The sequence below is a fragment of the Bufo bufo genome, chromosome 1 (assembly GCF_905171765.1).
Source record: "Bufo bufo chromosome 1, aBufBuf1.1, whole genome shotgun sequence".
Classification (NCBI taxonomy): domain Eukaryota; kingdom Metazoa; phylum Chordata; class Amphibia; order Anura; family Bufonidae; genus Bufo; species Bufo bufo.
This window is the reverse complement of record NC_053389.1, coordinates 349,060,401-349,075,267: the sequence shown is the minus strand read 5'-3', so window position 1 is coordinate 349,075,267 and position 14,867 is coordinate 349,060,401. Positions and strand designations below refer to the sequence as shown.

The 14,867-nt window shown below is 46.8% G+C and overlaps 1 protein-coding gene across 2 annotated transcripts in view; it reads right to left on the bottom strand.

The window, feature by feature from the left end:
* Positions 1–14,867, bottom strand: part of LCP2 (lymphocyte cytosolic protein 2) — a 583,862-nt gene that overhangs the window by 32,379 nt on the left and 536,616 nt on the right. For both annotated transcript variants that reach the window (XM_040442789.1, XM_040442797.1), the window contains one exon: positions 6,925–7,074. In XM_040442789.1, the coding sequence (XP_040298723.1) occupies positions 6,925–7,074 (150 nt within the window). The remainder of the gene's footprint in view (positions 1–6,924; positions 7,075–14,867) is intronic.

Below are 14,867 nucleotides of genomic sequence, written 5' to 3'. Positions count from 1 at the left end.
CAGTGGTGGTCGTCTTTCAGCCTTTCTTACCTTGGCCATGTCTCTGAGTATTGCACACCTTGTGCTTTTGGGCACTCCAGTGATGTTGCAGCTCTGAAATATGGCCAAACTGGTGGCAAGTGGCATCTTGGCAGCTGCACGCTTGACTTTTCTCAGTTCATGGGCAGTTATTTTGCGCCTTGGTTTTTCCACACGCTTCTTGCGACCCTGTTGACTATTTTGAATGAAACGCTTGATTGTTCGATGATCACGCTTCAGAAGCTTTGCAATTTTAAGAGTGCTGCATCCCTCTGCAAGATATCTCACTATTTTTGACTTTTCTGAGCCTGTCAAGTCCTTTTTTTGACCCATTTTGCCAAAGGAAAGGAAGTTGCCTAATAATTATGCACACCTAATATAGGGTGTTGATGTCATTAGACCACACCCCTTCTCATTACAGAGATGCACATCACCTAATATGCTTAATTGGTAGTAGGCTTTCGAGCCTATACAGCTTGGAGTAAGACAACATGCATAAAGAGGATGATGTGGTCAAAATACTCATTTGCCTAATAATTCTGCACGCAGTGTATACCTGTCACCCAGCGCCTAAAAAATAGGCCTCACATTTATATTCATCCAAATCTGTCATTACTGCTTTAGCTGGTCAAGTTATTTAGTGTCCGTCAAAGCACAGTTTTTGTTCTGGGTTGAAATACAATTCCCAATTTTGCAATTCTCTAAATTAGTGGTTTCTGCTGTATCAGGCCTACTTTAAATCTATCCCTAAAAGGGTATATTAGATTCAAGGTGCTGATAGGGTAATTCTCAAGAACTTCACACACACGCTACTGTGCAGATCCAAGTCTAATTCTGTCCGTAAACGTATACCTGTCACCCAGCGCCTAAATAATAGGCCTCAAATTTATATTCAGCTAAATCTGTCATTACTGGTGTGCCTGTATTAGTGTAATACGGTACCTAAATAGATAGCCAGATAGTGTTAGGTGTCTGTAAAAAAAGGCCTGAATTTGAATTTAATACATTGGCCCGAATAATATTTTTCTTATTGTGGTGAACGGTAACAATGAGGAAAACATCTAGTAAGGGACGCGGACGCGGACATGGTCGTGGTGGTGTTAGTGGACCCTCTGGTGCTGGGAGAGGACGTGGCCGTTCTGCCACAGCCACACGTCCTAGTGTACCAACTACCTCAGGTCCCAGTAGCCGCCAGAATTTACAGGGATATTTGGTGGGGCCCAATGCCGTTCTAAGGATGGTAAGGCCTGAGCAGGTACAGGCATTAGTCAATTGGGTGGCCGACAGTGCATCCAGCACGTTCACATTATCTCCCACCCAGTCTTCTGCAGAAAGCGCACAGATGGCGCATGAAAACCAAGCCCATCAGTCTGTCACATCACCCCCATGCATATCAGGGAAACTGTCTGAGCCTCAAGTTATGCAGCAGTCTCTTATGCTGTTTGAAGACTCTGCTGGCAGGGTTTCCCAAGGGCATCCACCTAGCCCTTCCCCAGGGGTGGAAGAGATAGAATGCACTAACGCACAACCACTTATGTTTCCTGATGATGAGGACATGGGAATACCACCTCAGCACGTCTCTGATGATGACGAAACACAGGTGCCAACTGCTGGTGTCTTTCTGCAGTGTGCAGACTGAACAGGAGGTCAGGGATCAAGACTGGGTGGAAGACGATGCAGGGGACGATGAGGTCATAGACCCCACATGGAATGAAGGTCCTGCCACTGACTTTCACAGTTCGGAGGAAGAGGCAGTGGTGAGACCGAGCCAACAGCGTAGCAAAAGACAAAGAGGGAGAAGTGGGCAAAAGCAGAACACCCGCCGCCAAGAGACTCCGCCTGCTACTGACCGCCGCCATCTGGGACCGAGCACCCCAAAGGCAGCTTCAAGGAGTTCCCTGGCATGGCACTTCTTCAAACAATGTGCTGACGACAAGACCTGAGTGGTTTGCACGCTGTGCCATCAGAGCCTGAAGCGAGGCATTAACGTTCTGAACCTTAGCACAACCTGCATGACCAGGCACCTGCATGCAAAGCATGAACTGCAGTGGAGTAAACACCTTAAAAACAAGGAAGTCACTCAGGCTCCCCCTGCTACCTCTTCTGCTGCTGCCGCCTCTGCTTTTTCTGCTGCTACCGCAGCCTCGGCCTATTCCTCCGCTTTTGGAGGAACGTTGGCACCTGCCGCCCAGCAAACATGGGATGCACCACCAAGCCCATCCTGGTGGTGTGCGATAATGGGCGAAATCTCGTTGCAGCTCTGGGACTAGCCGATTTGACGCACATCCCTTGCCTGGCGCATGTGCTGAATTTGGTGGTGCAGAAGTTCATTCGCAACTACCCCGACATGTCAGAGCTGCTGCATAAAGTGCGGGCCGTCTGTTCGCGCTTCCGGCGTTCACATCCTGCCGCTGCTCGCCTGTCTGCGCTACAGCGTAACTTCGGCCTTCCCGCTCACCGCCTCATATGCGACGTGCCCACCAGGTGGAACTCCACCTTGCACATGCTGGACAGACTGTGCGAGCAGCAGCAGGCCATAGTGGAGTTTCAGCTGCAGCACGCACGGGTCAGTCGCACTGCGGAACAGCTCCACTTCACCACCAATGACTGGGCCTCAATGCGAGACCTGTGTGCCCTGTTGCGCTGTTTCGAGTACTCCACCAACATGGCCAGTGGCGATGACGCCGTTATCAGCGTTACAATACCACTTCTATGTCTCCTTGAGAAAACACTTAGGGCGATGATGGAAGAGGAGGTGGCCCAGGAGGAGGAGGAGGAAAAGGGGTCATTTTTAGCACTTTCAGGCCAGTCTCTTCGAAGTGACTCAGAGGGAGGTTTTTTGCAACAGCAGAGGCCAGGTACAAATGTGGCCAGACAGGGCCCACTACTGGAGGACGAGGAGGACGAGGATGAGGAGGAGGTGGAGGAGGATGAGGATGAAGCATGTTCACAGCAGGGTGGCACCCAACGCAGCTCGGGCCCATCACTGGTGCGTGGCTGGGGAGAAACGCAGGACGATGACGATACGTCTCCCACAGAGGACAGCTTGTCCTTACCTCTGGGCAGCCTGGCACACTTGAGCAACTACATGCTGCAGTGCCTGCGCAACGACAGCAGAGTTGCCCACATTTTAACGTGTGCTGACTACTGGGTTGCCCCCCTGCTGGATCCACGGTACAAAGACAATGTGCCTACCTTACTTCCTGCACTGGAGCGTGATAGGAAGATGCGCGAGTACAAGCGCACGTTGGTAGACGCACTACTGAGAGCATTCCCAAATGTCACAGGGGAACAAGTGGAACCCCAAGGCGAAGGCAGAGGAGGAGCAAGAGGTCGCCAACGCAGCTGTGTCACGGCCAGCTCCTCTGAGGGCAGGGTTAGCATGGCAGAGATGTGAAAAAGCTTTGTCACCACGCCACAGCTAACTGCACCACCACCTGATACGGAACGTGTTAGCAGGGGGCAACATTTCACTAACATGGTGGAACAGTACCTGTGCACACCCCTCCACGTACTGACTGATGGTTCAGCCCCATTCAACTTCTGGGTCTTCAAATTGTCCACGTGGCCAGAGCTAGCCTTTTATGCCTTGGAGGTGCTGGCCTGCCCGGCGGCCAGCGTTTTGTCTGAACGTGTATTCAGCACGGCAGGGGGCGTCATTACAGACAAACGCAGCTGCCTGTCTACAGCCAATGTGGACAAGCTGACGTTCATAAAAATGAACCAGGCATGGATCCCACAGGACCTGTCCATCCCTTGTGCAGATTAGACAATAACTACCTCCCCTTAACCATATATTATTGTACTCCAGGGCACTTCCTCATTCAATCCTATTAATATTTTTATTTTACCATTATATTGCGGGGCAACCCAAAGTTGAATGAACCTCTCCTCTGTCTGGGTGCCGGGGCCTAAAAATATCTGACAGTGGCCTGTTCCAGTGGTGGGTGACATGAAGCCTGATTCTCTGCTCTGACATGAAGACTGATTCTCTGCTGACATGAAGCCAGATTCTCTGCTATGGGACCTCTCTCCTCTGCCTGGGTGCCTGGGCCTAAATATGTGACAATGGACTGTTCCAGTGGTGGGTGACGTGAAGCCTGATTCTCTGCTATGACATGAAGACTGATTCTCTGCTGACTTGAAGCCTGAATCTCTGTTATGGGACCTCTCTCCTCTGTCTGGGTGCCGGGGCCTAAAAATATCTGACAGTGGCCTGTTCCAGTGGTGGGTGACATGAAGCCTGATTCTCTGCTATGACATGAAGACTGATTCTCTGCTGACATGAAGCCAGATTCTATGTTATGGGACCTCTCTCCTCTGTCTGGGTGCCGGGGCCTAAATTATATGACAATGGACTGTTCCAATGTTGGGTGACGTGAAGCATGATTCTCTGCTATGACATGAAGACTGATTCTCTGCTGACATGAAGCCTGAATCTCTGCTATGGGACCTCTCTCCTCTGCCTGGCCTAAATATCTGACAATGGACTGTTCCAGTGGTGGGTGATGTGAAGCCTGATTCTCTGCTATGACATGAAGACTGATTCTCTGCTGACATGAAGCCAGATTCTCTGCTATGGGACCTCTCTCCTCTGCCTGGGTGCCTGGGCCTAAATATCTGACAATGGACTGTTCCAGTGGTGGGTGACGTGAAGCCTGATTCTCTGCTATGACATGAAGCCTGATTCTCTGCTATGACATGAAGACTGATTCTCTGCTGACATGAAGCCAGAGTCTCTGCTATGGGACCTCTCTCCTCTGCCTGGGTGCCTGGGCATAAATATCTGACAATGGACTGTTCCAGTGGTGGGTGACGTGAAGCCTGATTCTCTGCTATGACATGAAGACTGATTCTCTGCTGACATGAAGCCTGAATCTCTGTTATGGGACCTCTCTCCTCTGTCTGGGTCTAAATATATGACAATGGACTGTTCCAGTTTTGGGTGACGTGAAGCCTGATTCTCTGCTATGACATGAAGACTGATTCTCTGCTGACATGAAGCCTGATTCTCTGCTATGGGACCTCTCTCCAATTGATATTGGTTAATTTTTATTTATTTTATTTTTATTTTTATTTTTATTCATTTCCCTATCCACATTTGTTTGCAGGGGATTTAACTACATTTTGCTGCCTTTTGCAGCCCTCTAGCCCTTTCCTGGGCTGTTTTACAGCCTTTTTAGTGCCGAAAAGTTCGGGTCTTCATTGACTTCAATGGGGTTCGGGTTCGGGACGAAGTTCGGGTCGAGTTCGGATCCCGTACCCGAACATTTCCGGGAAGTTCGGCCAAACTTCTCGAACCCGAACATCCAGGTGTTCGCTCAACTCTACTCACTGTGCATAACATTTTTCCACCTAGGCCCCCTACAATAATAGTCCTCCATTATTAAGACGCTTATGGATCTTTAAGCATCAATTATGCTCAGCTAGTATCAGTTTGTACTAAAAATAACTGATCCATCTTTTTTTGAGCATCTGTTATGATCAGTTTGCATCAGGCCTCTTTCACACTGGCGTGTGCGGCCCGTTGCCCTATTGCGGGCCGCAATACAAGAGCACAGTCCGTGGGGCAGCCACAGCGGATCGCGGACCCATTCACTTGAATAGGTCCGCGATCCGGCCGTTCCGCAAAAAGATAGGACATGTTCACTCCGTTAGACTACATCCGACGATAATCGGGATTGGCGGCGATCCAGTCGCAACTCGGCAAATATGACGAGAATGGGCCAGAAGAAAACCGCTGCGGAAAAAATGTATTCAAACCGGTTAAGTTGGCACCGTTGTCTGTAATAGAGAGCTTGAGATTGCCCACTGCCATTATGCATAGTGTAGAGACACACAGGACCAACAACAGGTGACATGGTGTGGGGTATTATTAACTACATTACTATGGCCTATCTCACAACCCGTTGTGAAGAGAATTTTGACCAGCCATCAGTATGTCCACAACAGCATGGGACCATTCCCACTGCCTTTATTGCCTCAGCTAGGAAACGTGGGGTTCCAACAAGATAATGATGTGCTTTTCAGGGTATCCAGTATCTCCCCTGGCCAGCATGACAGCCAGATTTCTCCTCCTTCAAGAACATCCGGGACTGGATGCATAACAGAGAACCACAGTGGCTAAACTACAGGGTCCATGTTAAAAAAGCTTGGAATGACATACTACAAGAGAATATCCGGCATCTGTATGATGTTATCATGCCAGAGTGGTAGACTGTATCGCAGCAAGGGGAGATGCTACCCATTATTAAATGTGACCCTGCCTCAACAAATACCCTGCTACATAATGTAAAATAAGGGGTGCATCATCTTTGTTGTGTGATCATTGTCCAAGCACTGCTAGCAGTTTATACTTTGTCAATCTCAGCTCTCATATTAAGTTTCCCATGTGTTCTTTTTTAATTTTCCACTAGTGTTCATCTGGAGGTATGGTACACTTGATAAAGGCGGCCCATACATGTACAAGTGCAGTCTGACAATCAGCATATACTGTGGGTGGCCCACACCATTTATGGACACCCAAACGTCACGTTGTTCATGTATTGGTGGTAATAAAGAGACAAATTGGTGCAAGTTCAGAAATTTGTAACAGCCTGAGCCCACAGGGTGAAAGCTTTTAAAGGCAGAATTTCAGTTTTTTATATATCCTACCTCCCAACCAATTGAATGAAAAGTATAAAAGAGTTTATAAACTTATTGCCATAATCGTACTGACCCACAAAATAAAGTTAAAATGTTATTTATACCGCACAATGAACACAAAAAAAATGAAACCCAACAAAAAGGTGCTAATAAAACATTACAACTCGTCCTGCAAAAACAAGTACTCATGTAAATTTAGATCTTTGGATAACCACTTTAAATACAGTAAAACTGGATACAATATTCCATTCAATACTATACCTCATGCCCTCCTGATCCCAAAAGGTATACTTGATTTTTCTGGTGAAAACGAATCCGTACATTATAGACTTTATTTTTATATAACACCATGAGAACATATGGTTGGGACGTCGTTGATTGGGAACAATTTCTCACCAAGAATGTGCCATCCTATGACAAAAAAAAACATGCTCCAGTATGTTAGACATAAAACTATTTAAATACACTGACAAGCAAAAGGATAACAATATTTAGAATTTTTGACTTTCAGGCTCCATATCTTACCATCCACTACAGCATTGAACGTGAGACTACCATCATTTTATAGACAATAATCTTGGTTATCTCAGACATAAACTGGACATGATTTGTAATGCAGATTCTTGTCATATAACTGCATTGTTACTGTTTTGCTCCAGGTGATGGAACAATCATTGTCTTCTTGTGTACTATAAATTACAACCTGTTCTCACATTCCCTAATAGATTAGTGTGACGAGACCAATCTCACCACATTGCATTGGAGAAGCCTGGTTGCTCGACTGCTCCCTTTAGACTATGGCCCCATGTTGAAACGCTTGATTTCCCCCTGCAAAGACATGAAAGTCGGGTCATTTGGTACTTGCCCTATTTGAACAATGATACCCCAGATAGCTATGCCATGGAGCCCATTCGGATAACGAAAGACTATGTGAAAGAATTTGGCTCCATGGCAATTGAACTGTATGTATGTGATCTGAGCACCATTCAGTAATAATGTGCGCTCAGATCCAAGCTATCTGTGGATATGTTGAATGTACCTGTTTTATGCAATAGCTGCACAGTTATATTTTTTTATGTCTTTTATTGTCTTTTGCTACCATGTGGCTAATGGATTTTTGCCTCTGCCCTTAGAGATAAATTGGATTACTTCCCAATTATCTCCAGGACAGAAGACTCTGTGGACACTGGTTTGGGCCAGAAAGCCATGCTTCCTTTGGTCACAAAGGACTTTGATTAAACTTTTGACCCACTGGACTAAGTTGTATGATTTTGACGTATGTTTGTATTTGGAGGATGCCGATTCTGTAAATCTAAGTTTTATGTGAATGTGATGCATACTTTTAAAGTTATGAATATTGTGTAAAACTGTGTATTTTCCTGCCTGTGATAATTGCATTAACACATTGTGTAAGGTAATTGTATCACAGGCAGAGGGGAGGATTTTGTGTGGGCGTGTCTGAGTGTATTGTACGTTGTTACTGGTTGTTTTGCAAAACCCTGTGGGTGGTACTAATGTGTAAGAATGTGTATATAAGAACAATAAACCCACAGCTCTGGCTGACCACTGCTTGACCCTCAACACGACGCCTTGTCTCGTTCTTGGGGGGGATTTATTGTATGCTGTTCCAGTTCGATTGCTAGTAGTGTAAACCTTTCATATGGTTTTTCCTATTCAGCTGTATGCAGCATTCATATGGTTTCTAGTTCGGGAGATTGGTGTCTTTAGTAGCTAGCTTTGTATCTGGAAAGGGAATATCTCTTAAACGTTTTTTACCCCCTTTTATGCCCGGGCTGCTGTTACAATTGGTGGCAAGCGGTGGGATCATTCCCACAGCCAGAGGGACAGCTACAGGAGACACCATTTTGTGGATTTACAAGTTGGGGGCAATGCATGTTCCAGTACAGCGACCCTAAGGCTACTTTCACACTAGCGTTCGGGGCTCCGCTTGTGAGCTCCGTTTGAAGGGGCTCACAAGCGGCCCCAAACGCATCCGTACTGCCCCAATGCATTCTGAGTGGATGCGGATCCGCTCAGAATGCATCAGTCTGGCAGCGTTCAGCCTCCGCTCCGCTCAGCAAGCGGACACCGAACGCTGCTTGCAGCGTTCGGGTGTCCGCCTGGCCGTGCGGAGGCAAACAGATCCGTCCAGACTTACAATGTAAGTCAATGGGGATGGATCCGTTTGAAGATGACACAATATGGCTCAATTTTCAAACGGATCCGTCCCCATTGACTTTCAATGTAAAGTCTGGACGGATCCGTCTGAACTACAAACCGGATTCCAAAAAAGTTGGGACACTAAACAAATTGTGAATAAAAACTTAATGCAATGATGTGGAGATGGCAAATGTCAATATTTTATTTGTAATAGAACGTAAATGACAGATCAAACGTTTAATCCAAGTAAATGTATCATTTTAAAGGAAAAATACGTTGATTCAAAATTTCACGGTGTCAACAAATCCCAAAAAAGTTGGGACAAGTAGCAATAAGAGGCTGGAAAAAGTAAATTTGAGCATAATGAAGATCTGGAAGACCAATTAACACTAATTAGGTCAATTGGCAACATGATTGGGTATAAAAAGAGCTTCTCAGAGTGGCAGTGTCTCTCAGAAGCCAAGATGGGTAGAGGATCACCAATTCCCACAATGTTGCGCAGAAAGATAGTGGAGCAATATCAGAAAGGTGTTACCCAGCGAAAAATTGCAAAGACTTTGCCTCTATCATCATCAACTGTGCATAACATCATCCGAAGATTCTGAGAATCTGGAACAATCTCTGTGCGTAAGGGTCAAGGCCGTAAAACCATACTGGATGCCCGTGATCTCCGGGCCCTTAAACGACACTGCACCACAAACAGGAATGCTACTGTAAAGGAAATCACAGAATGGGCTCAGGAATACTTCCAGAAACCATTGTCAGTGAACACAATCCACCGTGCCATCCGCCGTTGCCAGCTGAAACTCTACAGTGCAAAGAAGAAGCCATTTCTAAGCAAGATCCACAAGTTTAGGCGTTTTCACTGGGCCAGGGATCATTTTAAATGGAGTGTGGCAAAATGGAAGACTGTTCTGTGGTCAGACGAGTCACGATTCAAAGTTCTTTTTGGAAATCTGGGACGCCATGTCATCCGGACCAAAGAGGACAAGGACAACCCAAGTTGTTATCAACGCTCAGTTCAGAAGCCTGCATCTCTGATGGTATGGGGTTGCATCTGTGCGTGTGGCATGGGCAGCTTGGATGTCTGGAAAGGCACCATCAATGCAGAAAAATATATTCAGGTTCTAGAACAACATATGCTCCCATCCAGACGTCATCTCTTTCAGGGAAGACCCTGCATTTTTCAACAAGATAATGCCAGACCACATTCTGCATCAATCACAACATCATGGCTGCGTAGGAGAAGGATCCGGGTACTGAAATGGCCAGTCTGCAGTCCAGATCTTTCACCTATAGAGAACATTTGGCGCATCATAAAGAGGAAGGTGCAACAAAGAAGGCCCAAGACGGTTGAACAGTTAGAGGCCTGTATTAGACAAGAATGGGAGAGCATTCCTATTTCTAAACTTGAGAAACTGGTCTCCTCGGTCCCCAGACGTCTGTTGAGTGTTGTAAGAAGAAGGGGAGATGCCACACAGTGGTGAAAATGGCCTTGTCCCAACTTTTTTGGGATTTGTTGACACCATGAAATTCGGATTCAACATATTTTTCCCTTAAAATGGTACATTTTCTCAGTTTAAACTTTTGTTCTGTGATTTATGTTCTATTCTGAATAAAATATTAGAAGTTGGCACCTCCACATCATTAGATTCAGTTTTTATTCATGATTTGTATAGTGTCCAAACTTTTTCGGAATCCGGTTTGTACTTTCACACATTTTTTCTTAACTATAATGCAGACGGATCCGTTCTGAACGGATCCAAACGTCTGCATTATAGGAGAGGATCAGTCTGTGCAGACACCAGACGGATCCTCTCTGAACGCAAGTGTGAAAGTAGCCTAAGAGCAACACAATGGAAACAGCAGTGGAGTACGATGAGGGTGTCATGGATGACAGAGATGCAGTCCGCAAAGGCATCTGGTACCAGGCATTGGGTATTGTGGAGTATCTGCGGGACGAGAGACTCCCCACGCAAGACCAGCGGTTGCAGAAGCGAGTAGCCCTGCGGATGCCCTTCCTAGTAGAGCAGCCCCGGGAGGAATGGGTAAAGAAATTGGAACACCTAGTATGGCAGGAGCTGTGGCTGGAAGATGACTACCAGGCGCTCTGGTGGTATGGGGCACAGTACCTACCCAGGACAGCTGAGCATGACAAGCCAGAGGGAGAGGAGTTTGATGGTCCTGGCTTGTTATGGGAGACTTTTTCAGAGCTGGAGTTTGGGAGCCCTACACAAGCCCGGTTCCGTGATCTCTTTGAATGGAGGGAGAGCAGGTATGACTGGGACGACACTCATGAGATTGAGCAGGACCTGGTCCACCTGGTGACCCGAGAGATGGAGCTAGAACAGGGCTACTAGCAGCTGTTCCACTCCAGTGAGAAGGCTCAGCAGGAGAGCAGAGTGACAGACCCAGAGCCAGACCCCTTCAGCTGGGAAGATATTGTGGAGGTTTACTGGGAAGAACCCCAGGGGGCCGGTGGAGATGGGACCGAGGTCTCTCCACCGGTCCTGCAGGGAATTGGGAGCCCAGTCTCCATTCCCCAGCGGCAGGCTGAGTTACAGGGGGCAGAGACAGTCGGTCCTGTCCCCCAGCGGCAGAGTGTCCTACAGGGAATAGAGAGCCCAATCTCCTTTCCCCAGCAACAGGACACTGTATTGGGAGCGGAGACAGTCGGTCTCCCTCCAAAGAGGCTGGAAGTATGTATGGGAGAGGAGATTGCTACCCCCTCTCCCCAGCGTCAATGTGATTTATTGGGAATTGGGAGCCCAGTCTCTATTCCCCGGCGGCAGGCTGAGTTACAGGGGGCAGAGACAGTCGGTCCTGTCCCCCAGCAGCAGAGTGTTTTATTGGGAGAGGAGAGCTTTGTCCTCCCACCCCAGCGGCAGAGTGTCCAGCAGGGAATAGAGAGCCCAGTCTCCTTTCCCCAGCAGCAGGACACTCTATTGGGAGCGGAGACGGTCGGTCACCCTTCCCAGCGGCTAGAAGTATGTATGGGAGAGGAGCTTGTTACCCCCTCTCCCCAGCGGCAGCTTTACGTACCAGGGGGAGACAGTAGGCCCCACAACAGTGCAGATGGGACCATGGTCCCTGCAATTAAGGGACAGGGGGTAGGGACAGTCGGTCCTGTCCCCCAGCAACAGGGATGTTTAGCCAAAGGGGAGACAGTCAGTCTCCCCCTCCAGCAGCAGAGCGGTGTATCTAAAGGGGAGACAGTCGGTCTCCCCTTCCAGCAGCAGAGCTGGGTATCCAAAGAGGAAACAGTCGGTCTCCCCCTCCAACAACCAGGCTCCAACCAGGCTTCTTCCGTGGTAGCGCTGGCACCAGGGCAAAGTACCACTGGTCTCTGCCCACTCAGCAACCCACCAAGGCAGTCTACCAGTCCCCCACACAGCCGTGGTGAGGGATATGGACAAGTTTCTCCCTTGCTCAGGTGTAGTAACCATTTCTTGTGGGTGGGTTTCTGCTTTGTGGGTGGGATGCTGGACTAACAAGGGCACTGACTGGAAGGAAGTCAGATACCCTGTTAGGCTGTTTGGAAAAGGGGAGAGATGTGACGAGACCAATATCGCCACATTGCATTGGAGAAGCCTGGTTGCCCGCCTGCTCCCTTTAGACTATGGCCCCATGTTGAAACGCTTGATTTTCCCCTGCAAAGACATGAAAGCCGGGTCATTTGGTACTTGCCCTATTTGAACAGTGATACCCCAGATAGCTATGCCATGGAGCCCATTCGGATAACGAAAGACTATGTGAAAGAATTTGGCTCCATGGCAATTGAACTGTATGTATGTGATCTGAGCACCATTCAGTAATAATGTGCGCTCAGATCCAAGCTATCTGTGGATATGTTGAATGTACCTGTTTTATGCAATAGCTGCACAGTTATATATTTTTATGTCTTTTATTGTCTTTTGCTACCATGTGGCTAATGGAGTTTTGCCTCTGCCCTTGGAGTAAAATTGGATTACTTCCCAATTATCTCCAGGACAGAAGACTCTGTTGAAACTGGTTTGGGCCAGAAAGCCATGCTTCCTTTGGTCACAAAGGACTTCAATCTAACTTTTGACCCACTGGACTAAGTTGTATGATTTTGATGTATTTTTGTATTTGGAGTATGCCGATTATGTAAATGTAAGTTTTATGTGAATGTGATGCATACTTTTAAAGTTATGAATATTGTGTAAAACTGTGTATTTTCCTGCCTGTGATAATTGCATTAACCCATTGTGTAAGGTAATAGCTTTTATCCCCTTTTATGCCCGGGGTGCCGTTTCACTTAGTGTGTTATTAGTTTGATTCCCAGGCGAAAGGTCACCAGTTTGAATCCAGGAGCCGCCATGAAGAAGATTTCCCAAGAAAAGAGAAACATCCTCATCCAGCTCATCGATAGCGGTATCTCATCAAAGAAAATTGCCAATCTGCATCATGTGAGTGCCATGATAGTTGGAAAAATACGAAATGAAGTCTGTACATCCATTCCAAAGCCAAGAGGTGAATGTCCAGGCAAAATATCAGAGTCGGCTCATCAAGGTCTATCAGTTCTGGGGCGACAAACACGGCAGTGGAGGTGGCTTGTATGCTTCGTAATAGTGAGATCACAGAAGTCCATGCATCCACCGTGCGATGCACATTACAGAAGTCTGAAACGGTGGCCCGAAAAAAAGGTGAAGAAGCCTCAATTTCAATATCGTTATAAGTTTGCAAAAAAATACGATTAGTGGACAGTAGAAGATTGGAAATGGGTGATTTGGAGCAATAAGAAGAAAGTCAATAGACTGGGCTCTGATGGGTGGAAATGGTTCTGGACGAAACAAAGGAAAAGGGGCCTAATGGACTGAGAGATTGAGGGAACTATCAAGTTTGGTGGAGGAAGCCTGATAATATGGGGTTGTTTCACAGCCAAAGGCATTGGATACTTGACCAGGATTGATGGTGGTCTCAATGCTGAGCTATATGTGAGTATCCTAAAACATGAGTTACTTTGTACACAGTACACATAGTGTTCCAGCAACACAATGACCCGAAGCATACGCTACTCACTAAAAGTTAGGGATATATGGCTTGTGGGTGAAATTTCAGGATGAACCTAAAATGCACTCTAACCTTTACAGGTGAACTTAATGTGATGTTTTCTAAACTTTTGAATATACCTGTTCAATGTTTCAGTACTTTTTGCACAACTTGCTGTTCTCTAAAAAGGAGCTTTACAGCCAAATTCACAACAAGTGTTTGATACATGAATTGCCCAATAAATTTCCTGGTTCAATTAGAATTTATATTTAAACAGTCCTCCTCATCATGTTGTTCACATTGTGACATCATGAGACCAAGATGACACCTAACAATTGATCAACAGTACCTCGCCATCGCTAGAATTCAAGCAGGATGTTCTCAGACAGGCCACTGAGCTTAGAGTGTCACAGAATGTCATCAGCAGGTAGCAACAGAGATACTGAGTGACACAGAAAGGCATAGAAGTGGACATCCTTTGGCCACATCCCACACTGATGACCGCTTCATTGTGAACAGTGACCCGTGGAACCGGATGATGAATGCCACACAGCTCCAGGCACATTTAAGGGAGGTGAGAGGCACCCAAGTGTGATGTCAGACCATCCGAAACTATTTACATCAGCGTGGTCTGCATGCTAGATGACTTGCTAGGGTACCTGACCATAGGCGTCATCATATTGCATGGGCTAGGGAGCATCTACACTGGATGAGGGACCAGTGGGCGTCAGTGCTGTTAACCGATGAAAGTCGATTCACGCTGAGCATAAATGATAGCCACCAACGATGTTGGAGAGGAGAGCGCTATGCATCAGCCACTATTTGCTATTGGTGATGGTGGTGTTACAGTGTGGGCAGGTGTGTCTAGTCAATACAGAACTTCCATACACTTTGTCACTGGTACAGTCACACCCATACTACTTTAATAACATAATTATTCCAGTCATTGTGCCTCTGCATGAACAACACACACAGGGACATACATAGAATTCATTGGGCCCCATATCAGGAATCTGAATTGGGACTTTTTT